This window comes from Physeter macrocephalus, chromosome 12 (genome assembly GCF_002837175.3).
Source record: "Physeter macrocephalus isolate SW-GA chromosome 12, ASM283717v5, whole genome shotgun sequence".
NCBI lineage: Eukaryota > Metazoa > Chordata > Mammalia > Artiodactyla > Physeteridae > Physeter > Physeter macrocephalus.
The window spans coordinates 10982400-11009659 of record NC_041225.1 but is presented as its reverse complement, the minus strand read 5'-3'; the positions used below and the strand labels follow the sequence as shown (position 1 = coordinate 11009659).

Genomic DNA, 27260 nt, shown 5'->3' with positions numbered 1-27260 from the left:
GGAACATATGTATACGTATAACTGATTCACTTTGTTGTAAAGCAGAAACTAACACACCATTGTAAAGCAATTATACTCCAATAAAGATGTTTAAAAAAAAAAAAGAAGAGTACTTAGTTCTAAATTGTGGGTGCAGCTGGACCTCCCCTTAAGCAAAGAGACTCTGCCTGGTGTTTCAGCACTGTCCTAAAATTCTTTAACTAAAAATCCCTTTTCTAGAGGTGGTGATGAAATTCCCTTTTTAAAAAAATTTCAAATCTGGACTACCTGTGTGAGCCTAAAATTTCAATCACTTCCTTCACTCCAACCTGGATGTCACAGAAAGATAAGTAATAGGCTGAAGATAAAGCAATCATCAGATCACTTTAGATTTTATTTCAAAATTATTTTCTTAAACCAAAAATTGGGAACCACCTAAGTCATACGGTAAATGCATATAATGGAATCCTTGCAGACTTTAAAATGTTGACAGGCACCTACAGTAATGCACTGGGTAAAACTGTTGGTATGAACCCATTTGTAATAGTAATAGTTTATCTGTGTTTCTATATACATGGAACTAAGTCCACCAAAATGTTAAAAGTAATCATTTCTGAGAAGATTTAGGGATTTTACTTTCTTCTTTGAACTTTTTTGATTGTATGAACTTTTTCTACAGTCATTTTCCTATTATTTTCTCATAAGGTAAGAAGATATGTACATACTGACAACCATTTCTTACCTTCTACCAATAAAGATATGCAGAAACACTCACCATTCTGGATTTTATTGTTGCTTCTTGTACAACAGCTTTCAGTATCTACTTTTGCTGAAGACTCCTTTAAATTCTGTGACTGGCAACCTAAAGTTGAAGGTTCTACCTTTTTTTCTACACAACAATTAGGACTATTACTATTGACATCTGCTTTCTCTTCTGGCATATTTGAAAGGACATCAGATGTGGAAGGTCCATGTTCGAGATGCTTCTGCAGTTCAGGAGTACTGGCAATTTCCAATTCTGCCGTAGAAGAAGGCTTTGTAGGTAAGCACTCCTTAGGAAGGTGAGTTGATGATGGAGGAAAAGATTCCAACCTGCTTTCCTGGTCAGTGTTTGTCTTCAGCTGGGTATAGCTTCCCTTTGGTTCACTCAGGGTTTTCAAGTCTCCAGTTCCAACCTGAGAGGACTTTGAAGAGAGCAATCCTACTTTGCAGACAGCATCTGGTGTTCTCAGTATTTCAGGCTTTGTATTTAGACAGGAAGAAAGTTCTGGTAAAATCTGTTTATGACTTCTGAAAAAGAGTAATATGAAAACTAGCATCTAGGACTCTTTTATCTCTTCCCTACCTTCCAAAAATAATTGCTTGGTTCCCTAAAGTAACCAGTATGAAAGAGAAAAGAAAACCGCTTATATTAGAGAATTTATGATAGGTTTCTGTGGGCTGGAGTTAAAAGTAATCAGTCAACGGCTCTGCAAAAATATATTAAACACTAACAAAAAGATAACCCTAAATCCTATTTGCATGTTCTCATAAATCTTTAACTACTTCAAGTTAGTTCTACTTCTCATAGCAAAATGAACCTTAGCTTTCCCTCAAAACAAACTTGAGTATCACATGGAACCAAAATCACCAGCAGTGCAAAACCCTATCTGACTATGAATGTGTTACCAGCCTTAGCACTGGACTATTTCACTATTGTTTGGTCAGTGATCAAGACCCAAAGCAAAGAGAAGAGCCAGCTGATTATGCACTTATTCACAGAACCATCGGGTACTCCCCTCCACCCCCAATAGGGGTTATCCTTAAAGAAATTTTGTTCCTCTGAAATTCATCCTAAAGTTCTTTCCCCAGCAAAATGCAAAGTCCTTTTTTCCCGTTACACTTGTCTTCCTGCCTCTAACAAAGGATTCATCCTGGAGAAGTTGTTCTCACTTAAGTACCCATACTAGACATCTTTGCTTGGGTACCACCGAACTTCTTACTGCTCCCTCTTTCTGCTCTGAAGACCACTCCGCCCTCTCTCTGACTGCTATGTGTCCCTCCACCAAGCTCTCTCCCAAGCGGCCCGCTGTCCTCCCAGTGAACCGATGTGCTCACCCACTCTCCCACCTTATTGCAGTGGTCTTCCAAGCCTACCTTTCTACACCAGTCTCTGACCCCTATCTTAGGCTTTTATCAACTGCCTGCACAGGCCACCACTCCTCCTAAAAGAGATCCTTCCCTTAAAACTCTTCTCTCCATTAACCTTGTAGCCACTTTAAATCTCTGATTAAATTTTACATTTCTTATTATCTTCACCTGTAACTTAGTAACTATGCCTCATGACTTAGTATTTTCCCTACTGCCACATTTCTCACCTCTACTTGAGGTCTGGCCTGATGAGAATCACTCACTGGAACCCTGTGTCTCCCTCTTCTCCACACTCCCACTGACCTCAGTCTTCCACATACAACCAATCTGCTCCCTTTTCATTGAAAGTGGACATCTATTCTACAGCTGTCTGTAGTATTTCAATGGACCATTCTCCCTATATCAAGTCAAGAAAGCTCCTCTTTCCTCACACCCCCTTCTTTTCTGTAACCTTTTAAATGTTGTCCTGTATGCCTACTACACTTACCACCTCTGAAGGCACCTGACCAACTTGGAAACTCTAACCTCCCTGGACAACCTGAGATACACTGAATGGCAGGGAATTACATCAAATTTTAGCTGCACTAACAGTCTCTCTATAAACACTGAATGTACGGTCAGTCTTGCCACCTGAGCAATGTCAGCTCAGACAGGAAGAACCCTGGCTAAAATAACCGTTCTCTGTATTATGATTAAACATTTTTAAATCATGACTCACCCTTGAGGAATTTTTGCTCCAAGGTTAGGTGGAGAGTTGGCAGCCTGGGGAGTACTCTGATGTCTCGGGTCCTTACTTGGCGGAGTTGCTGCAGTGCAGCCGAGCAGTATCTCCTTAAAAACTGTTGTGGGAACAGACTGTACAGGACACACACTGGGAGAGGCCTAAAAGATACCAAACCAAACAGATATTAAAAGGAAAGCCCCTAGTTGAGGCATTACGAAATGCTAGCAAGATTCAAGTTTATTTGCTTGGTTTAGTAGTAAACAAGCACACCAAAATCACCAAATAAAAAGAACAGGACAGTAGAACAAGTAATAAATCACAAATTAAGGACTTATACCTGAGAGCTATTAAATAAGTCACTCCAGCTTTTCACAAAACTTGCGCCTTCCTATAAAAGATCACAAGCTGATCTTTTACAGACCTCTGAATCATTATGCCAGGAAAATGCAGCCATGTGGCAATTACTTTACTAATGCAATGCACAGAAGTGAGTTTTTAATCAACAGTCTTCAAATGGTGGCTCATTCACATGCATTCAGTTCAACATTACTAAGTGCCCACCACGCACTTACTGCGTAGACTGGCAGGAGACCAGACCACATAGGACTCTTGCAGGCAGTGGTGCCTACTGGGTACCAACTTAAGCCTTTACAATGCAATAAATGTTGAGGACATGGTTCTTGCTGGTATGTGGCTCATCAAGTCACAAAGGTCATCCCAAGCTGCAAAAAATATCAAGTCATGACAGGCCTCTGGGACAAAGTTAGGACACTTGTCCCCTTCCACTTTCGTGTACTTTTAACTTTACAAAAATATTAATAACGGACCAACTTCTTCCCAGTTTATACTATCCAGTTTATACTTTCCCACCATGGAAAGAGAAGGAAGAGATTAAACTCAACTCCAGACAACTAAACAGGCTATGGCTTAACCTGGTGAAACCCACTGACCATCTTCACCAGCCTCTTCATCATGTGCTTATATTTAAAGTCACATTGTCCTTTTCAATTGCGTCTCTTTCACACCACAATGACCTTTACATTCACCTTACCAAATCTAAACTTGCAAAATCTTCAAAGTTTCATCTTCTAGTTACTAACTTCTAAAATTTGATGCAGAACTTCCCTGAGTAAATTTTTAAAAGCTCACAATTCTGAATACAGACTATGTAGTCTACTCATGAATCTTTTTCGCAGACAATTACTCTGACAGCCTTGAAAATACTCTCTAGTATATGCTAAATACAAATATCTGAAAAATAAGAATTTACTTAATCACTATTACAGTTTCAGCATAGCTTCCAACTATTTTAAGGTATCAATGCTAAATCATCTGATCATATATTACACTACGTTAGCTCAGTTTTGGTTAAATATTAGCAGCTTAGTGTTCTCCAGAAGGATTTTTGGGGGGAGGCTCTGGCTATTCTAAGTACATCCTTGGGCTAGCCAACTTTACCTCTCTGGGCCTCAGCTTCCTTATCCTTAAAATGAGGAAATCAGATATTTTTATTCTGTACAACATCCATTGAACTGCTCGAGCCAAAAAACCCTCCAAGTCATTTCCCACATCCGATCAATGAACCAGGAAAGCCTGCCTCTATTTCCAAAATGTTTCTGGAATCTATAAATTTCTTTCCGGGCCACCATTACCACCATCTTTCCCCTAGACTACTATGTGTATACTAACTGGCCTGATTCCCTTCCATTTTTGCCTAAACCTTTTGCCTCCTATCTGAAATTTATTCTACCACAGAGCAATCTTTATAAAACATAAATCAATCAGATGGTGGCACTCCACTGCCTACAAGAATTCTACATGGTCTGGTCTCTGCCAACCCCTGCCCCTCATCTCACTCCATTTGTTTACGGTGCTCCAACTACACCAGCTTCCCTTCTGGTCTTCAGATGTTCTAAGCTCTTTCTTGCCTGCCCCTTTGTACTTGCTATCGCCCCTGTCTGGGCAGTTTTCATGTGGTTGGCTGGTTCCATCCTTCACCCTCAAATCTGCTCAACTGTCACCTCAGTATCTCTGATCACTCTTTCCAAAGCAGTGTCCCACAAGCCACTGCCTTATGCTTTATTATATTGCCATGTTTCTATCTTTCACTGTATTACCACACTGTGAAAATACCTTAAGTTACTTTTTTTTTTTTACTGTCAGTCTCCTCACAATGAAACGTAAACCCCTATGGACACAGACCCTGCTCTTGCATCCACTGTTACACCTTTTAAAGCCAGGCACATAGCAGATGCTCAATAAAAAAGACTGGTGGAATGCATGAATGAATAAATGCTCTTAGCACTTAATATTTCAAAGAGCTACAACTAAGTCTTGTGAGATACCTCAAGAACTAGGCAGTAATGCTCACCAATGTCTAGCACATATTAAGTGTTCAATAAATATCTGTTGGAAGGCAGGATGGAGGATAGAGGGAAGCGAGGAGGACTCCGCTGTTTTTACAATGGTGCCTCACCATACCGAGGAAAGGTTTTGTAGAGGACTGGCAACGACAGCACAGTGGCTAAGAGCATTGGGTTTTGGTGTTAGACCCTGGTTGGAATCCAGTCTCTGACACTTCCTAGCACATTATTTAACCTCTCTAAGCTTCAGTTTCCTCAATCATAATGAGGAGTAATGAATGACAGTAATGAGAAAAAAGGAGAGTAATGAAGCATACTGTACAGGGCTGTGCTTTACCACAGTGCCTGGCACATAGATTAGCTGTCTCAAAGCAGAAAAATATCCTGAGAAGTTTCTCGATGCAGTCACCATGTGTTAGAATTATCATAACCTGGATGCTTTTTCTTTAAGAAAATGAAGTATATCACTCTACAGCTTTACTGAGGTTTAGCTCAACAGGGATAGGGCTCCAATTCCAAAACCCATCTCCACGTGCACACCACTGCATTGGCCTCTGACTTGACAAGGGTCAAAGTTTCTTCTTACCTGAAGAGTTTTCCCTGAAGGTCTTCTATACCAGTCATGGCAATAGTTCCTCCCTGCCAGCAGACGGAGATAATATAATTGAGTGTATAATGATATTCCAGAAAGGACACTGCTGGCTCACACGCCTCAGCAGACTCTCTCAATTAACCAGGCAACGTCCTAACTCTGAGGAATAGTCTGCTAGGCAGAGAAGACCTTCAAGGAGCCAGATGTTACTGGCAAACAGGTTTACCTTATCCACAAGTATTCGTCCCAGCAATCAAGAGTGTTGTCAACCTCAACCTAAACTCTTGTCATCCAAAGAGCACCAAACTCTTTGCCAGTCCAACACATCTGGAAACTGCAGACACAGTGAGACGTGCACCAATTGTGTTACTGTACTCACCTTTCACTCACACATGTAAATGAACTCTCTTTCTTTCCCCACTTCTTCCTTTACCTCTCCATCTCCCCTGAAATCTAGGCTAGGCCGGTGTTTCCAAAAACTTGCCTGATTACAATGATCACCCAGGATATGGAAAAATATTCACAATATACTGTAAAGGAATCAAGGAAGCTACACAAGAGTATGGCTTTTAGTTTAAAAAAAAAAAAAAAAAAAAGCCTCCACGAATATACAAGAAAAAGAAAAGAAAAAAAAACAGGAGGAAGACAGGTATTCCAAAATGTGAATAGTGAGAGTCTCTGAAAAGTATGATTATGAGTGATGTTTCTTTTCTTTACTATGCTTTTCTGGGTTTCCTAAGTATTTTTAAATGAGAATAACTTTTTTTTTAATGTAAGAATCTTTATTTTGAAAACAAGTGCAATATAAAAGAATAGCTTTTATAATTAAAAAAATAATAATAATTTCTAAAACGTCCATACCCAGGTAAAAATTTACCATCTCCAAATTCCTTTAGAATGTGAAGATGACTAGGATAGTTCTTAAGAGCTGAAACAGACATTTTTTTTTTTTATTTTTGCCGTACGCGGGCCTCTCACTGTTGTGGCCTCTCCCGTTGCGGAGCACAGGCTCCAGATGCGCAGGCTCAGCGGCCATGGCTCACGGGCCCAGCCGCTCCGCGGCATGTGGGATCCTCCCGGACCGGGGCATGAACCCGTGTCCCCTGCATCGGCAGGCGGACTCCCAACCACTGCGCCACCAGGGAAGCCCAGACATTTTTTAAACATCAAATTTATTTCCACATTTTAGATGCTGAAGTTAAGGCTCAAATAGGTTGAGGAACTTATCTCCCAACCAAAGTTCAGGCTTTTTTGAAAAACAGCTTCTACTGTGTCCAGTAATCAGTAGCACACAAACCTACTGAGCTGGACAGTATGCTGACAGAGAGCAAAGACACAAGCTCCCTGCCCTTCAAAAGCGTGAGTCAGGAAGAGAGGATCACTTACATACGTATATGTTACCATATTTTACAAGCACCTCCTTCAAGGTTATAAATTTACTTGCTCAATTGCCTATCACATCACTGATAAACTTGACACTTTGAAGAACTGGCATCTTCCCCAACAGGAGGTCCCCACTGACCCCAGTCCTGCTTGTACCCCAGGTTGATTTCTCCATGATCCATCAGGATGCCATTTCCTCGGGTCTGGTCCCCACCTCAACATAACATCATGTGGCTCTCCTTTTCATCTCACCGGAACTTTACAGTGAGGCCTTCTCCATGACGCGCAACATGCAATCAACTTCTCCAAACTGCCCTTTATTACCTCTACGCAAGACTGTTAACAATTTATCCAGTACAAAACCTGACAGGTTACCATTCTGCTGTTTCTCTTTCGGCTTCTAATACCATGGATTACTTGACAGTATCCCCTGTGAGTCTGCCTCTAAGAGGCAATAATCACTTGCCTGACATCCTCAATTTACAGTCCTTACTACGTTACTTCCCCTTCGTAAACTTTAAGGCAAAATGAAAAGGTAGTAATGCTAATTTCCGTAATTACCTCTTCATTCTTTCCTGAACCACCTGAGGTCAAGCCTATACATTTGGAAGGAAGACAGAGGTATAAGACATCCTGGTTTACAAAGTTTCTCATCAAGTATCAAAGTTCCTGTGGCCTGTACAAAGGCTTAAGACTCAGGAAAGCCAATCATCTTAGCCACCCAGATTCTTTAGTATTTGTGTAGCATGTGCTTGCTTTGGTTCTAGTTGATGTTGTAGTCCAGCCTGCCCTGATCCAGAGCCTCAGATGCATTCACTGACCCTGACCCAGTCTCATGCCATCTCTCCTTGACCTGCCCCCACCCAGGCTCCAAAGTTCCCTCTACTATGCTGCCAACAAACTTAACAATATCCACTTGATCAATTTTAAAATTCTAAACTCCAGGGACTTCCCTGGTGGCCCAGTGGTTAAGACTCCACGCTCCCAATGCAGGGGGCCCGGGTTTGATCCCTGGTCAGGGAACTAGATCCCGCAAGCCACAACTAAAGATCCCGCATTCTGTAATTAAGACCTGGTGCAGCCAAATAAATAAATATCTTAAAAAATAAATAAATAAAATAAAATAAAATTCTAAACTCCAGCCTGGAGCAGAGCATCATAAAGGCGTTTTTGACAATTATAACACAGTAAACTTTCCATGTAACACAAGTGCATTTGGATACCTAAGTGGTGAGAAAAGTAATCTGTACTGTACTAGGACCTAAGGATTCAACTCACTTAAAAAAGAAAAAGCCTTAAGTTTCTTTTCTTCCCCCCAGATTTCAAAATTTGACCGTCATTTATACCCTCCCTTGAGAAGTCTACCCCAGTCCCCCATCCCCTCATTAGGCTAGTCTGTCTAGCCTAATCTTTTGGGAATTCTGAATAAAATTGCCCCATTGTGTACACTGTGATGTCCTGAACACATGTACAAGTAATTACAAAGCATAATAAATTAGGGAATTTGACCTAGTCTGGGATATAGGTTAAAATGATTGTAGAGATGTTAGGTATGGCTTCCTGGAGGAAGCAACATCACATTAGAAAGATAAATGGGAGTTAATTAGAGTGAAGATAGGATTAGAAGAGAAAGGAGAACAGTGAGTCCTAAGGTTGGAGAAAGCATGAGAACTTGAAGAGCTAAAGAAGGCCAGCTTCTCTACAACATGGAGGAGAGGGAAAAGCTGACAGCCTTAAGTTTCTTGATCCAAATCCTATCGCAGGACAGAATTAAATCCAGTACTTGAACTCAACAGTGCCATTTACAGAAGGCTGTAGTCTTCTAGGCAGAAATTAGCAATGGCAAACCAACCACTTCCTTCAAAAAGTGAATATGTTTGTTCACCCAATCATAAATGACCAATCAAACCTCTCAATTACTGAGGTGGGAGTCCTATTTCAACACCAAATCTACTCAGAATTCTAAGGTTCCTCCCCTCTTCTCATGCAAGGCATTCTTCTGATTTGACACACACAACTCAATTTATCTTCAAAAATACCTCCATATGGTGAAACTGTCAAATCTATTGACAATTTTCAGGAAACATCAAAACTAAAAACTTTTTCTTGACAAAAACAGTGAACCAGAAACTTATATTATCTCCATCTGCTTGAGTATAGAAATTACGGCCAAGATCTGGGACTAGCAAAGAGCAGACACAACAGCACAGAAAAGCAGAGAAGACAGCTTTATTACCACTAAACAAACTGGCCATGCACTGTGAGAATTAAAGAAAGGTTTACACAAGTGACAAAAATAAATCAAGGTTACCTCAGAGCAAGATTTTGCTTGTTTGGAAACCAGGCTTCCATTATTCTCAGAAGATTTGCGTTTTACAGCCCCAATTCTTGTAGAATTACCTAAAATATTTAAAAGCAGGTAAGTTGGCGTCCCTGTTTCTCTTAATGTGAGAAGGATAAAGGGGAAAGGAGAACAAAGATTTTAATCAAACAATGTATCTTACCACATGTCACAAAGTTATCATGTACAACTTCAACATGAATCAGTGATGGATCAACAATTTTCAGTGCTGGAATCTTAAAAACAAATAAATAAAACAAAGATACTGGGAAATTTTAAAATGCTCAGGAACACACCAGAAATTAGCTCTATCAACATAACAGTAGGGGCTTCTGGGACTTCCCTGGTGGCGCAGTGGTTAAGAATCCGCCTGCCAATGCAGGGGACACGGGTTCGAGCCCTGGTCTGGGAAGATCCCACATGCCACGGAGCAACTAAGCCCGTGCACCACAACTACTGAGCCTGCGCTCTAGAACCCACAAGCCACAACTACTGAGCACATGCGCCACAAACTACTGAAGCCCGCGCACCTAGAGCCCATGCTCCGCAACAAGAGAAGCCACCACAATAAGAAGCCCGCGCACCACAATGAAGAGTAGACCCTGCTCGCCGCAACTAGAGAAAGCCCGTGCGCAGCAGTGAAGACCCAACGCAGCCATAAATTAATTAATTAAAATTTATTTAAAAAAACAAACAATAGGGGCTTCTTACATATAATTTCTTTTTAAAATAATCGTGATTTTTTTCTACTCTGATATTTTAATATAAAATAATAAAGGTGTTTAGCTCCTATAGGATACTATAATTCCTTTTTATAATTATCTTTCCCTGTCAAGTTATCTTACACACAATTATCATCATCCTTACCTCCTCACAGTTGACTTGAAGAGTTTTTGATGTTGGGTTTCCATTTACAATGGTTGCAGAAAACCACTGTGTAGATGGGTCCAAGCTATAAATTTTTACTTCTGAACCAACTAAGTTTTTGTCACCTTAAAAAATAAAAATTAAAAAAAATCCTTAGAGCAATATGCATTATCTCCCAACAGCACCATTATCCAGGATAATCTTTTCCCAAGTCTTTAAAAATGCAGTAGACAAAAAGTAAACATTAAAAGATACTGCTATAAATGCAAGAAGACAGACATTTCAGCAAAGCTAGGAGAAAATTTAAACTATTTTTAAGCTTCACTTTTCTACTGATTTATCTTAGACTTGCAATATATTTATTCTAGCATTTGTATCAGACCATGTAGTATCAGATAACACATTGAGACGTAAATCATTCTCCTATGCAGAGTTTTAGAGGATCCAAATTCAGGAACCTCAGCAAAACTGCTAAGTCTGATAAAATACTTACAACTGTGAAATTGAACAAGAAAATCAATAACAGTAAATGGCAAGATCAAGATTACCAAATTAATGCTTTATTTATTTTATAAGACTGAAATTCCAAACATATCAAACTCCATGTCAAAATATAGCTGAGCTTGTTTAATATCTACTTCACTTTTATAGTCTTCACATGATCCCTGAGCTTTCCAAATTTCAGAGGCTTTAGAATATATTACAGAATAAAGTCCTCCACTCATCTAGTTGCATGGGAAAAGCAGCAAAAGAATTTCTAACAAATTAGAATTTTTAATGAGCAAATGAGTGAGAAGGGCTAAAACATAACTTCTTACCTTGTAAAAGATGGCTTTCATCCAAATGTTTCACAATCAAAGCTTGAAATTCTTTACTGACATTCTGATTATCAATAAGTGAAAGTCGAAGATTGTTTACATCCTGAAAAATGGAAAATCATTACATTTTAAGGTAACAAGTAAGAAGAGTTGCTTAAATTCCAGTGGATATTTCAATCAGCTTAATCACAGGGATTAAAGTAGTGTCAATTAGCCATTTGATGGCAGCAAACCATTGCAACTCCAATGAATTAGACTGGTCAAATAGTAGGAAACCATCAAACCATCACAAATATAAGGCAGACAGAAGTGAAGTCACCCCAAGCTAAGAGCAAGACAGATACTAAGAGTGGCTCAAATTTTAAATACAATAAGCAAACAAACTAGCTAGTCAGTTCATGTCAAAAATACTCTGTATCCCAAACTCTATGGATTAGCGAAATCACAGCTCCAAATGCAAGGGGCAAAAGACACATACATAGAAATCATTTAGATCCACAGTGTCAATTCATTGAAATTGCTGTTTTTAACAAACATCATTTCACACAGATTCATTTACCCTAACTAGAATTCCAAATGCATCCTTGCTTACGAAGGGGGGCGTGGGGGTGAGGAAGGATAAAATCTGAATGAATAGCGTTAAGCCTTCAGCAAGCCAGCTTTGAAACATTCAATTCTTGGCAGCTCTATTTTTGGCACTATTCCACAGTGCTCTGGCTTTGTGTGTACACTCAGTTATGATAAATGTATACAGACTGTCAATAGGAGGAAGCTGCCAAACCCAAACTGTATAGCACAGAAGCCCTTCCAATATCAGGCCTTCATGCTTTTCTGCATGTGAAATGGGTACACAGTGGCCAAAAATAGTTCGTCCATTTCTCCCATTAGAAAGAACAGTCTTTTAGAGAGGCCACGCTGGAAAAATTTCTTAAGCCAAATAACATTAGACTTAAACTAGGGGTTTCATAAGAGCTCAACATTAATAACCAGAACGGGCCATGTGTTGTTTTTATTTTCATGCTACTGCAATTTCAAAAAATTTAAATGTGTTCTCCAATTCCTACAAGGTAAAATATCATGTTAATGGGGCGAGCCACAAAGGGCTCTTAAATAAATAAAACTTACTGACCTTTTTCAACCTCAAGAAACAAAACTGAAAAGGTTAAACACATGAAAGACATAAAACAGAACTGTCCAGAAAACAATGCTAAGAAGTAAAAACTACTCTACTGCTCAGTGAAGCAGACATCCACAGCCCCTGCTGTATGTTCCTTGGTCCTTAAGAGCAGTTAATTTGCCTTTTAATGTAGGAAAAATATCAAGATGCCTATTTGACATATGAAGATAACTTGTGTCTGCAATTAAGTAAAGGCATCTTCCTCTGTTCCATTTACTTAAACATTATAAAATAGCGTTCAGAGTGTGAATCTTGTTTTCACTCACTTCGAGGACATGGAAGTAAAAGTAAGACTTGAGCAGAGAAAAGTCAATGCCAAGGCCCAGCAATGGCAATGACCCTTGGTCCTAAACTGTCTTTCAGCAAATAAACTGGCTTAATTGTTCTGCAGGGCATAGAAACAAGTCAGGTCACAAAACAGAAGTGGGTAAAGGGGATTACTAAGCTTCACAAATGACATATAAAAAAAACAATGTTATTATAAGACCAACATTATTCCCAAGGTAGTGATCTGTGGTGGTAATCTGTGTGTTCTTCCCCTCCCTCCCAGTATTTTTATAATAAAGGAAAAAATCACACACGAGCAAGACCCAAGAGCCTAAATGTTGTGAAGAAAAAGGTGGGAGTTCTGCAAACTAATTGGAAAGAATATGAACATGAACACACACACACACACACAAACACACGCACACACACACGATTCACATTGTTTGTGGTAGTTATGTTAAGTCACCACAAACACTGAATTAGTGAATACTGAACCATTCCTAGGGGAAAGATGGGGTTAGGTTCCTTCAAGCCTCTGGTCACAACACTGTCGTCAATCAATACATAACCTTGTTTTATGTGTTTCCGTTGAAAAACACATTATTTAGTATATATTGCTGCAATATTAACCTCGAACCCATGGCCACTATACCTCACGGCTGAATGAAGCTTATCTAACACATGTATTTTCTCCCTAAGACACATCACAGCCTCCTTGTACTTAGGAACACTAGAGAGCACTTCAGCACTACCCTTGGGGGCCATTTTAAACAGTGAGATCACCAACAGAAAAGCACAAAAATGCAGTACTAAATAGACCTTGAAAAGGACACTTGTTTACAGTAGAAGAGAGGAAATAAGAAGGCAGAATGTCACCTTATTCAACCTCAGCTGGGAACATGTGTCAGACAACTAAAAATTTTCACCACTCTGCACCTGTCTGTGAATGACCATGAAAGCACCAAAGTACTGATTGGGGGGTTACAAATATATTTTAGCAAGTAAGCAAGTTCCCAAATACAGAATCCTTAAATAATCAGGATTGACATATATATATATATATATATATATATATATATATATATATATATATATATATATACACACACAGATATATGAATGATAGTCTTAGAAATTATCTTCATATCACCTAGGTGTTTCTATTCACACACATCATCAACTGTAGTACGTTTGTCCTTCCAACCCCAAATAAACAGTACCAACCCAACGGCTAACACTGAGCAATGATGTCTGACAACTCAGCTGCTCATAAGATGGGTCCTTTTCTCTGTTAGATATCTGAATGAGAGCAATCAACATCAATATGTTAGTTCTCATATTAAAGGAGTTTGTATTTCTATCTTTAGGGTTTAATACTGTTTCTGTGTTTTACCTGTATAGGCTTTAAAAGGTCTTTAGAAAGAAATACTCTTTGTTGATCTCCTAAAAAGCGAATAGACGTTATGGATCCCAAACCAGCTTTGTCCAGCAGAGATCTGTACATCTGAAACAAAAGAAAATGGTTTGGCATCATAACTGCTGTCAGCATAATTCTGAAAATGGGGACTGGCAATTTTCCATACACATGGAAAGAGATAAAGCCATTCAGTTGTTTATTTACTACCAGTATCTCAATAATAACTATTTATGCAACCACAACAGGAGCACGTAATTTTTATCCAGAATCAATAATTTAAATGAGATATACATTTGAGAGTCATTAACATATAGGTCTGGGTCCACAGATGTATGGCTTCCCCCAAATTTATGCAAAATATTGCTTTATGTACATTTTTGTGGGGAGACAGGGCCATGTTTTTAGCAAATTCTTAATAGATGGGGGAAGAAATACAAAGAGCAAAATACAACTTTAAACAAAACCCGACGTCACTCAAAAATCTCCAGCAGCTCTTCTCACCCGTGAGCAAAGTCTTAACTTTGCTCATAGGGGCATGCAGGCCCTTCACAAGCTGGTCAGCCTTTCAATCATCCTCTTAGCCTTTCAACTATTCAATATGCCCCTTCCTCCTTCAAGCCCCAGCTCATGTCTCAAATAGCCTGAACTGTCCTCTCCTGATCACTATTTTCCTTTAACTGCACCAGACTTATGGTGTGGAAATGGCACAGTCATATACTGACTGCTAGCATCTTTAAAGCCAAAGAAATATGAGCCAGAGGGAACCTTAAAGATCATGAGACCAAAAGTGGAAACCCTTACAGGTGCCAGGCCAACAGCTACTTTTCAGCTTCAGCCTACTGTTGCGATAAGGAATTGCTATGAGGCTCCAGTGTTGCCATATCTTGCCATTTTTCCAAGAAAAACTGGAACTCTAGATTTTTAAGGACATTCTCTACATTTTTTAAATGTAGACAACTAATTTAGATTTTCTTAAAACACTGTGAGGATCAAAACAAAAAGATCTGTATGTCTGTATACATCTGCTGGTTTCTAACCACTGACCTAGACTAGACGTTCCCCACATGACCTCCACCCCCGACTTTTCAAGCGAAGAAACTGAGGCCCAAGAGAGTCAAGGGTCAGAGTTGCGGGGCTCCTAGCAGGGCTGACAGGAGGTCCTGGGGGTTTTTCTGAATCTTCTACATTGTCATATCTCTGCACTATTATTTTCCAGAGGACCAAATATAGGCATTATGTATAGATTTTCCCTGTTTCATTCATAAGGCGTCAAATACCCTCTTCTCAGGAGTTCAAACAAGCCCGAGTTTTACTCACTATCGCAGGCCACTGAACAATTCGCTCAGAAACTTCAGGAGACTTTCGTTCAGCCAAAACCAAGTTATGTTCCACTAAAAAGGCTCTCCTTAGAAGGCTGTAGACATCTATCCATCTTCTCTTCCTCCAAGATTCCCCATCAAACTCCACACACACCTAGACAAACAGAATTGAAGGAAAGCAGACTTGATTAACAAAAATAAACATGAAAAATGCCTAAGTTGAATTATACCCTCACCATTCTACTCGAGTCTTGTATCTGAATATACTGCCCCCGACTCCTGCTCTCTTACTTCCCTTCTAAACCCACAATAAACTAACCAGATCCGTTAGTCTAACCAACAAGCTTTGGCTCCCAAACCACTTTGGGAAGCAGAGTCAAGGGATATGGAGACCAGCCTCTGCCCTCAAAGTAACCTCTGGGAAGCCTTAACAAAAAAGAACCCCCATGTAGAAGGTTTTTACATATGTTAATTAAACATCAGAGCTTTGAGAATTGAAAGACAGAAATCTGAAACCCAAAGTACTTCTCGCAGGGCATTGTAATTCTATGTTGACACTGTCAGTGAGTTTAAGATGACCGCCCATCAGCACAATCCACCACCGGCTTCTGAATCCCTCTGGTAGGAGTAGGACTCAGGACGAGGCGCTTTCAACACTTTGAGTTGAATAAACTGGGAAATTTACCTCAGAGTTTGAAATCCAAGACAACTTTGCTACATATAGAAACAAGTAATTGATAAAGGACCCCAGAATTTTCCGAAACTACCTTTTTTTTTACCTCTAACTTCTTACATAAAATTAAACTATCTTTGAAATACTATTTTCCAAGTAACTATGAAGTTTTCTGCTTCTGATCTGCAAAATACCTTTTAGCCCTAAAGTTAAAACCCTTATAATTGGGCTTCCCTGGTGGCGCAGTGGTTGAGAATCCGCCTGCCGATGCAGGGGACACGGGTTCGTGCCCCGTTCCGGGAAGATCCCATATGCCGCAGAGCGGCTAGGCCCGTGAGCCTGCGCGTCCGGAGCCTGTGCTCCACAACGGGAGAGGCCACAGCAGTGAGAGGCCCGCATACCGCAAAACAAACAAACAAACAAACAAAAAAACCCTTATAATTTGTACAGATATTTTAAAACATAAAAAAAGAATTCAGTTCAAAAGTGGGTCTCTGACAGTAACCCATAAGTAGGAATCAGTCACAAAACCTTAAGTCATATAAATGTACCAAACACCTTAGCTTCCTTAACCCCATTATGAATATGCTACCCTTTAATTTACTCTAAGTCTTTTAAAATGTTTCTTATGTTTTAACTGAGATACAATAAACTCCCTCAATATTCAGTGTAAAAATCACTATTTTAATTTGATTTAAAAGCTCTCCTCTTAATAGAGTGATGTCTCATATTTGGTTTCAAAGAATTAGTTAATAAATCTATCAACACTTCATAATTTCATAACAATCCTATCTCCCTTTTCAACCTTTAACTTAAAAAAGTTTATTTCCATTTATTCATCAGAACCCAATTCAAAAATCCTTTCCTCAAGGAAGCCTTCCCTTACCAAAGAGCCCCTCTCTCTCCCAAGAGAAGTCCCTTGTTAATTGTACTCAAAACTCTGTACTCTTCCTTCCTAGCACTAATCCACATTTTGAATTATTTATTTGTGGTTAACTGACATATTAAAAACTCTAATCGGTCAAAGTCTGTCTTCTTTTACTTACCATGTATTTCATCAGTCAGTACTCAAATACTTGTTGAATAAATAAATTTCTCTCTGAATTGGGCTCTTACCTTGTTTCTCTCATCCATTTGGAAGGCAGGAAGTTCCCAACTAATATACCACTAGCCTCAATCCCAAACTTTTCCAGTTTTATGGCTATAGACTATCAATCTTTAAAATCAGTGAAATCTGAAACCCATCTTATCCTTCTACCCCAACCACAAAATATGCACCCCTAATTCCCCAGGCAACTTCCCCTGAGAAGCTGCATATCTTCTTGGTATGGCAGGCTTTTAACCTTGCAGTTATTACAGAATAAGTGTAAATGGGTTAAGCACCTACTATGTGACAAGGCCCTGCGTACTCTACCTTGGTTCTATGTATTCCATCCATCACCATAACCAACCAGTGGTCCTTTACATCGGGCTTCAGAGACTGCCTATCTTCCTTTCTGTTTGCCTAGCCACAGAATCCAGGTCCTCTGACATCTCCCCTAGTCTTTTTGCCCCACAGCACATCAACCTCAAACCCAACTTAGCTTTGGATGACAGTTTTCCCATCAATGTAGTGTAAGAGGAATGCACATCTACACACATCAGAACCAGAGAGATATGGGTTTGATTACCAGCTATGTCAAAGCTTTCTTAGAATGATTTTACATGCATAAAATAAAATATGTAGGATTACAAAGGAAACCAATTAACTGTACCCAGGTCAAGAAGCTAAGCCCTCTGAATCTTGTGTTCTGGTAGCTTCAAAATGAAAGTACTAACACCCACCCTTCACTGAATTGTTAGGTAGATTTTAAAGGCAATTTATGTTAAGCATCTGGCAAGGAGACTAGGTAGTTTTAAGACCTCCGTGGTAATTCAAATCTTAATTTATCAGAGTATCACTTCTTCAGTTAGGAATGGGAGGAGGAAGACTTCAATATGATTATCTAACATCTACTCAGAAAAAAAAGTAATCTAAGATCTTAAGTGGCTTCCCCAAACGTATACAATATCACAGTTCTTATCATATCTATAAGCTATCTATAAAGCTTATGATCAACCCTAAACCAAATTTTAGACACGGTCCCTCTTTATATCTCAATTTTTTTAATATAAATTTATTTATTTATTTATTTTTGGCTACGTTGGGTCTTCATTGCTGCGCGCAGGCTTTCTCTAGTTGCGGCAAACAGGTGCTACTCTTTGTTGCGGCGCGCTGTCTTCTCACTGTGGTGGCTTCTCTTGTTGCGGAGCACGGGCTCTAGACACACGGGCTCAGTACTTGTGGCTCACAGGCTCTAGAGCGCAGGCTCAGTAGTTGTGGCGCATGGGCTCAGTTGTTCTGCGGCATGTGGGATCTTCCCCTGCATTGGCAGGCGGATTCTTAACCACTGTGCCACCAGGGAAGTCCCTATATCTCAATTTTTGAGTAATCTGAAAATTAAGTTTAGTTCTTTAAAAATAAATAAGCTTAGTTCTTTAAAAATAAGTAATAATACTTTGAAGCATTAGGTTGTGTTGGTCAAAACTTCACATTTAAAAAGATGACTTTTAAAAAAATATAATGAAACCAACAAGTTGTGAGCTTTCCTAAACATTCTTTAAAAAGTTTCCTGTTTATCATAACCACATATCTTTCATTAGTGCCTTGAGGTCTGAAGTTCTATATATAAGGACACCCCCCCACCACCAAAAGCCTCTTTTACAGAAATTTCTATTTAAAAAAAACAACGGTAAGAATTCAAATTCAGGGGGAACTAATGTGATTTGACCAAGCTCCTGCAAAGTAACAGATACAACTAGTTCTCATTCTAAATTGTGTTCTTTCCTCCACAATCCCTTGGTCCACAAAGGAGATGTTATCTGTGCTGACTCCAAAGGCCAGAAAAAGGCCTATTAATTACAATTTACTACCTATAATTCCCAAATTTCCTATTTAAAAAATAGGGCATTTTGTAAATACGTGCCTATTAGCCTATAAAATTTCTTGACCAGATGTTGGATATTTCAAGCTGTTCTTCCCAGAAAGATAAATCTCTTTCCTTTAAGATATATGAATTAATATTATCTAATCAAGCTAACCTCAAAACCTCCACTTTTAGTATACACTAATCTTACCTAAGTATATGATTATGAAAACTATCAGAATGGCCAAGTAAAATGTTTCCAAGTTTAAAAGTAGGCACTTACACAATGGCTTTTAATCACGAAGTTTTTAATGACATATCTACTCTATGCCCAGTACTACAGTACAGAATACCACTTATTTCACTACTTCACAAATTAGGAATTAATTCATTATGCTTCTATTTATGCCTTCTTACACCTAGACTCTTATCTAAAATCCCAGAGTCTAGCGTTCAATTATAGGGGTAAACAGTTTTTATTACACTGTGCTAAGAGTTTCTCATTTTACATGGGTTGACTGTCAACAGAATCCACCAACATTCAAGTTTCAACTGTATGCAAGGATGAAAAAACTAGGCATTGATTGGTCAAGGCATCCAATTGCCATAAAGGGCTTTAACAGCAGGAAATGGTACATATAGTTGGCAAGTACTACCCATCTGCTAAGGACATCCCAAAGAACTAGGAAGGGGCAGAAGACTCAAGGAAAAAGTAGGTTCAAAGCAAGGAAAAGACCTAGACAAAAAAGTTGGGGAAGGAGGGCATTCCCAGCATGGCTAAGGAACAAAGCCAGTTAGAAAGCAATCTGCCTCACACTCAAGTAAACAGAGTAGCATAAAAAAAAGGTTAAAGAAGTCCTTATAATCACACCTAATTAAGATCTGTTGTTATCCCAGTTAAAGAGAATGCCAATGCTCCGATGGAAGATAATTTCTAAACTGCTTTTCTATATACAAGTAATAACTTTATGATTCCTTCATTTGTTCAAATATTTTAGCAAAAACTACATGCCAAGCAATGTTCTCAGTGCTGGGGATACTGAACCCAGCAAAATAGAGTTGCTCTAACCTCACTCTACCTGATTATTAAAGCCTAATGTTTAAGGTCTGGGGACAAACTTGGGCAAGTTATTTAACTTGTTTAAGCCTCAATTTCTAACACTAAAAAATGTGGTTTACTATCTAGGATTTTTGTGAGGATTAAATAAAAGTATTTACTGCATGATAAGTATCTATTATGTCTTCACCTAACTTCTTTGTAATCAACTACTAAACATTGTATCTGAGTAAGTGACTTTGTTACAAAGTCTTTCCCTAGATGAAACAAAGTTAACAAGCCTTGGTCTTACAAAGTCTTTCTCTAGATGAAACAAAGTTAACAAGCCTTGGTCTCATTAATTTCAACCTCAACTAAGGAAGCAAGTCAGTCTAGACAGACCTTCTATCAGTACTAAAACAGTTGCACACTACCTGAATTTCATTCATTCATATTCATTGCAGCCCCCCAACCCACTCCCCAAAACTCAATATCCCTAAGCATTGTCTTAGTTACTCAGTTCCTGCCTGCATCTTGCCAAACACAATTGGTTTCAATGTTTCAAAAACTGTGTTTTTGCTAACAAAACATGCCCTTAAACTTGCACCAATTACTCTATCTGCTACTCAATTAAGGAATGCAGCAATAAATCATGATTCGAAAAGAGAAACTGAGTAGATTTCTTACATGAGGGCTGAGTTGTGAAGTCTGCAGGTAAAGCATAAAATCCACTATAGTCAAAATTGTTCTTGAATTAAAATCCCCATCTTCTCCAGCTTAGGCACCTTAGTGCAGTGGAAGACACACACAGCCAAACCTGGATTCCAATGCTCCCTCTGTCACTTAGTAGCTAACTATGCAAGTCTGGACAAGATTTCCTTTCCTAAATCTATTTCTTTATTCTGAAAATGAAGATATCACCACCACTTCAGAGGCTGGGGGTGGGGGAGATGTGGAGATTAAAAAGAACACACATAAAGGACCTCCTAGATTCCCTTCCTAACCCAACAGGTCCGCAATCACTGCTGAGTAAGGAAACACCTAATCTCTCAGCATCTGCCAAAGAACTAAAGACTGAAAGGATTAATCTTGTTTCCACTCAAATCGGGTAAAAACAAATGCACAAGAGAAAATTTTACTTGGCAGGTGAAATAAACCGCCACAACTATGACTGAAATCTACTACACAAAGCCCATCTTACTGAGAAAGAGTATTAGACTAAGCGAATAGGCTGTACCACATTACCTTCTTTCTGTAAACATCAAAACGCACCTTGCTAGGAGTGAAACCAAATTTCACAGTGTACGACAGGAGTCTTCTGGCGGCAGAGTCTTTGATCAGGGAGCACGATGATTAAGAAGGTGGGCTCAAGGGTCAAAACTTTCTGGGTCAGAACACAGGTTATGCCAATTCCTTGAACAGTGTTTCAGCAATCAACACATATTCAACTGCCAATGAGAAAACTTGCTTCCCTTATTTGAGCAGTTTTCAAGAAAAACCAAAGATAATAACCAAGTGAAGATACTGAAACATATCCGTTACCCAGGACGGAAAGCTCTTCTGTTCTGACAAACTTCCTTCAAGTTATCACCACTTCGGAGTCTTTGTTGGGGACCTTTTTTCAGTTATTTTTGCACAAAGGAGTCTTTGTTGGTACAATGGCTTCCTCACTGATAGTTTCCACACAGTCCTTTCACACCAATACTTCTATTAGGAAGTACGATCAGAATTCATCTCTTTTTGAAAAGATCTAACTGAAAAAGGTTCTGCGTGTCATTCTGATTAAAAATCACTGGCCGCACTTGTTCCCATTTCTCTCCCTTCCCTCAAACACCCAAATGGAGTATTTCAAAGCCATCCCTCCAACACACCATTTAAGGGGCAGCTCCACCCCAGCCCTCCATATATGGTCATATCCCACACCCACTCACAGACTCATCAGAGACAACCAGGAACCCACTCCTGCCCTGACCCACCATATACGGACAAATACCCACCTTAATATACTGAAGAGAATTAATTAAGCTCCTTCCTCTACACTCACACTTCTAAGTCTGAAAGTTTAAGAAGTTGAGTGAAGAAATTAGAAGTAACAAACAAAAAACCCGACTGAAAGCACTTCTAAGCACTAGCGCTCAATTCTCAATGATTCCAAACGTCACCCACTTGCCCAACTTAATATTAACAACACTCCCCCTTCGGAGAAATCATCGTACAGCCCTAATGAGGCACACAGCGCGTGCAATAACTAATCATGTCTGAGCAACGCTAAGCCCATTAAACACGGGCAACTCTAGGCCAAACACACCTCGCTCTACACACCATTTCAAAGACTTTCAAGGTCTACTTTTCTGCACCTTCAGATCAGATGCCAACTTTCTGGTCGCCTTTTCAGAAAAGGGGAGGGAGGGTTGCTGGCTGTCTCGTTACCAAGGTAACTAGGAAACGTCCGACTGCCGAGGCCCGGGAGCCGGTTTTACCTTCAGATCCTTCTTAGTAACGTCGGTGTGGGAGACGGCTCGAATGGTCCCGGAGAGCCAGGGCCACTCGGCGACGCGCTCCAAGTCCCAGCTGTCGTGGCCGCCGTCGCTGCCGTCGGCTGCGGACAGACTGAGGAATCGCTTCCCTACCAATACTGGCCAACTTTCTCCGAACGTGAGCACCATGGTTTCCACGCTGCAGGAAGGGCTCCTCCCTGCAAAAACACAAAAACAAAATGCAACGGGGGCGGCCGGCGGGAGGGGGCCGGGAAGAGAGGTCGGTGGGGGAGGCCAGGGCGGAGGAAAGGGTCCTAATCCCGATCGGAGGACGGGACCCCAGGCGGCGGCGGGTGAGACGGAGGACCCCGCACCCGATCTCTCCACCCGCGCCCTCCCCGCCCCCGATCCCTCCCCCACCGCAAACACTAGCCCAAGCGTCGCGTGACCCTGGCTCTCCCAAGTTTCGCTTTTCCAAAACCTGAAACCTAAACGCACACAGAGGGGAGAATTATTTGTGGCTTAAGTGGATTTGAAAGTGTTCGCCCCTCACCCCGGAAAAGAAAAGGCCCCAAAGCAGAGGGCCCGTCCCAGGCGGCCGGGTCCCCGCCCCGGGCAGCCCCGCGGGAGGGACAAGCCCGCCGTTCCGCACTTGCCCCGCCGCCCCGCCCCGACACCCTTCTACTCGGCCGCAGACCCCCAGCCTGCGCCGCGGAGCGGGGGCGGCGGGGCCGCGGGCTTGGCGCCTTCACCTTTCTTCCTCCGCTCCCCTCAGCCGAGGCCGCGGCGCTCTTACCCCGCCTCCCGCCTCCCTGAGTCACCGGCGACGGCCACCGTTTCCAGCCGCCCAGCCGACTCTAGCTCTCTGACTTGGTTCAAGAGCTCTCACAAGACACGCACAGCCGCCCGGGCCCGCCCCCTCGGAGCCGCTTCCATCGCTCATTGGCTGAGTCCAAGGAGCTGGGCGAGACTCGTAGGGAAGGAGCCCATCGCCATTGGCCGCCCCGGCGAGGGCGGGGCGAGAGAAAAAAACAATTCCTCAGCTGCCTCCTCCCTTTCCCCTCCCCCTTCCGACTCCCGGACGACCCCCATTAGGTTAAAGTACACCGAGCGTAAGCGAGGGATCCTTCCGCCACAGCCATTCTTTCCATTTGTTGCCTCACGGGATGCAAAAAAGTCCAGAGAAATCGGTCATCAACTTTAGGACCCAGAGGAAAATTGCAGTGGTGCACAGATAAGACTGAATGGCGAACCCCAGGGCTGTAAGTGCTTATTGGATTGCTTTTCAAGTGCGTAGGCTGTCGACCGAAGATAGGCTTTTCACTTGGCGGAAGAATCTCACAGGAAAGGGGTGAGGGCGGTGCAGAGTCAGCGGGGGAGGGAAGGGACTGGAACGTGCGGTTTGAAGCGTACTCAGCTAGAGGGAGGAGCGACAGTGCTCTGGGGACTCGTGCGCAGGCGCTTCGCGGAGCAGAGGCTGGAGCTTGGGCTGCTGGGCGAAATGGCCGCGGGAGGCGCAGGCGCACGTGGTGCTGATCATGGAACGTCCAAAGTCCGCCATTTTGAAGGAAAAATGAAGAAAGGCATGGAGTCCCTGGGAAATGACGTTAATTAAATCTAAAGCAAAAGATGCCGTTCAGTACAATGCAGGATGGGGTTTTTTGTTGTTGTTTTTTAATGTAAAGGGAGGATGAAAAGATATTCTGAGTCTTACAATGAAATGGAAAGACTAGATCAAGGTCATAATGATGTAAGAGCTATGAAGAGGAGGTGACTTTGAAGGACAAAGGAGTTGAGGGGTGATTGTGTCTTTTGGACCTGAAGTTTTATGGTTGAATGAAGAAAAAATGGAATGAAGTAATTGAAGATCTCTTATTTTATAAAGGCTGGTGCTTGACCTGGCATCACATTTAATCTTTAAGATTAAATGAAGATTAAGTGAAGAGCTCAAGCTCCCAATTTTACAAATATGAAACCTGAGAATCGGAAAAAGTTCAGAAATGTATTCAAGGAATTATAGATAGAAGTTAACTCCAGGTGTTGATTTTCAACATATATGCTCTGAATACATGACATTAAATAAAAATTTTAATTAAGAATAAACACTGAAGAATTAATTTGCAGACCACTGAAAAGGGGGAAAATGGAACAAAGAAAACTTGTCCAGTACAACATAAGTCAGAATCGGAACTAGGGAGGAATAAAAAAAGAAAAAAAAAAACAAAACCCTAAGCAGAAATATGGTAAATACAAAAAAAATAAAATAAAATTAGAGGAATAAGTCTAAATATCAGTATTTACAATAAATATAAGTGGGTTAATTTACTCAGACCTTGAAAAGACACACTGGATTAAAAATAAAATCCATCTATAAATTGACCACCAGCAAACTCCAACAACAACACAGAAAGCTTGAAAATAGTGGGTTAAAAGAGTTTGTAATCTAATGGTAATTGAAGGAAAGTGATATAGCAATGTTAATATAATTGAAAGCAAAGGCATCAAAGAGAAAAGGATTTTATACTAATAAAGGATAAAGTCCACAAAGGTAACACACACTCTTGAACTATTGTGACTCTGGGAACATATTCTAGCCTATGCTAAGACTAAACTTATGAGAAATTTTTGACAATTTGTAATAAGAGTACAGTGAAGATATTTATAAATACATCTACCACAGAAATAGGCATCTCAGATTTTTAAAATAAGTGAGGGTATGGAGGATCTAGACTACATAATTAACTATTAATTTGAAAAACAATAGCTGGGAACAAGTTCTATCAAACTTCAAATAACATATAATTCCTAGGTTACATTCATGGTTCCAGAACTTAGGAAAGATGAAAAAGTATCCAATGCATTTTATAAAACTTGCAAACCCCTATTATCCAACCTGAACCAGTAGAGTACAAGAAAGGAAAACTATAGTTCAATCACACTTATGAACAGAGATAGAAAATTCTTATATAAAATATCAGCCAGTTAAATCCAGCAGTATATTTTTAAAATAATCACCATGATTAATTAGGATTATTATATGAATATGAGGATATTTCAAGATTAGGAAATTACTATAAATCACCACAACAGGTTAAAAGAGAAAAATTGTGTTCATTTTAGTAGAAACTGAAAAGAACACACACTCACAATGAACACTGAACTATCATGAAAACTAGGAATATTAAGAGCACACACATATTTAATGCTTATTCATGATTTAAAAAGAATTTTAAACTTCCTACAAACCTAGGAATATAATACACCCACCTTAGAAAAAGACCTGCAAATATGAACTAGGAGACATCAACAAGGTTGTTCATTTCAGCATTGTCTGTGGCTGTGAAAAATTAGAAATAATCGAAATGTGCTTCAATTAAATAAATAAATGAAATGTGATACATATAGTGAAAAGCTGTAGAGCATTTGAAAGGGAATGAAATATATTTAGATGTACCAATAACGATAGATTAGCAATACACATTTTGAATGAAAAAGAAAGTTGCATTTGGCAATATTTGAAAATACACGCACAAAAATTACACTATATATATTCTATGAAATATATATATTGAGACTCATATTGATGGTTACTAGTATTGGAGGGTGCACACTAGTATTGGGGGTGTTGGTCAAAGGTGATTTAACATTGTTTGTAATTCTCTCATTTTTATAAGGCAAAAGTATTCATGTTACTTTTGAAATTTAAAGCTATATTTTAAATCCTATGAATGTAGTTTACTACATTAACACTCGAGTATTCATGACAAATTATTAGAACTAATACAAGCATCGAGAAGGTGGTGCAATAAAAAATCAACAAAAAAAGATCAAAAGAATTCCTATTCCTCAACAAGCATCAATTACAATATAAAACAGAAAAAAAGAAACCATTTATGATCATGAAACTACAGAATACCTTGGAAAAAAACATAACATGAAGTGAACAAAACGTGTATGAAGAAAACCGTAGAACTTTACCAATAGAAAGATATCCATAAAATGTATGCATAGGGGCTTCCCTGGTGGCGCAGTGGTTGCGCGTCCACCTGCCGATGCGTATGCATAAAAGAAGATTTGAAAAATTCCATTTCCTTATATTACTTGATAAAGATGTCATTTCTCCTCAAATTAAACTACTTTCAAATTAAATTTCTTTCAGTGAATGAAAGAATCAAAATAAAAATAGAGTAAGTCCCCTACATACAAACGAGTTCCATTCCAAGAATGCATTCGTAAGTCCAATTTGTTTGTAAGTCCAACAAAGTTAGCCTAGGTACCCAACTAACACAATCAGCTATATAGTACTGCACTGTAATAGGTTTATAATACTTTTCATGCAAATAATACATAAAAAAACAAAAAAAGTAAAGAAAACATTTTAAATCTTAACAGTACAGTACCTCGAAAAGTACAGTAGTACAGTACAACAGCTGGCATACAGGGGCTGGCATCAAGTGAACAGGCAAGAAGAGTTACTGACTGGAGGAGGGAGGGGAGGTGGGAGATGGCAGAGCTGAAGGATCATAAGTAAGAGGAGAGGTGGGCAAGCTGCAATTTCAGTCACACCTGACGTTGATGGCACAGGTTCTGGTTCCTTGCTGGATTCAATTCTATCTACCCTCTTGAAAAAATGATCCAGTGATGTCTGGGTACGAGCTCTTTTTTTTCTCATCATAGATGACATGGTAGCACTGAATTGCATTCTGAACGGCTGCTGCAACCTTCGTGTACCATTCTAGCTTCGGGTCCTAT

The 27260-nt window shown here is 40.0% G+C and overlaps 1 protein-coding gene across 9 annotated transcripts in view; it reads right to left on the bottom strand.

Annotated features, from left to right (window-relative positions):
* KDM3A (lysine demethylase 3A) overlaps positions 1-23372 on the bottom strand; it is a 65819-nt gene extending 42447 nt beyond the window's left edge. For 8 of the 9 annotated variants that reach the window (XR_003682481.2, XR_003682479.2, XR_003682480.2 and 5 more), the window contains exons 1-10: positions 23261-23363; positions 22512-22726; positions 15376-15531; positions 14035-14145; positions 11198-11300; positions 10380-10504; positions 9676-9748; positions 9483-9571; positions 2828-2991; positions 755-1269 (exon numbers count right to left, since the gene is read on the bottom strand). Coding sequence is in view for 5 of the 9 variants with exons in the window: in XM_007118691.3 (XP_007118753.2) it covers positions 755-1269; positions 2828-2991; positions 9483-9571; positions 9676-9748; positions 10380-10504; positions 11198-11300; positions 14035-14145; positions 15376-15531; positions 22512-22697 (1522 nt within the window). In the remaining 4 variants the exon portion in view is untranslated. Of the gene's footprint in view, positions 1-754; positions 1270-2827; positions 2992-9482; positions 9572-9675; positions 9749-10379; positions 10505-11197; positions 11301-14034; positions 14146-15375; positions 15532-22511; positions 22727-23260 lie in introns of all 9 variants that reach the window. The other variant, XM_028497196.1, reaches the window with a different exon arrangement.
* Positions 23373-27260: the final 3888 nt, after the last annotated feature.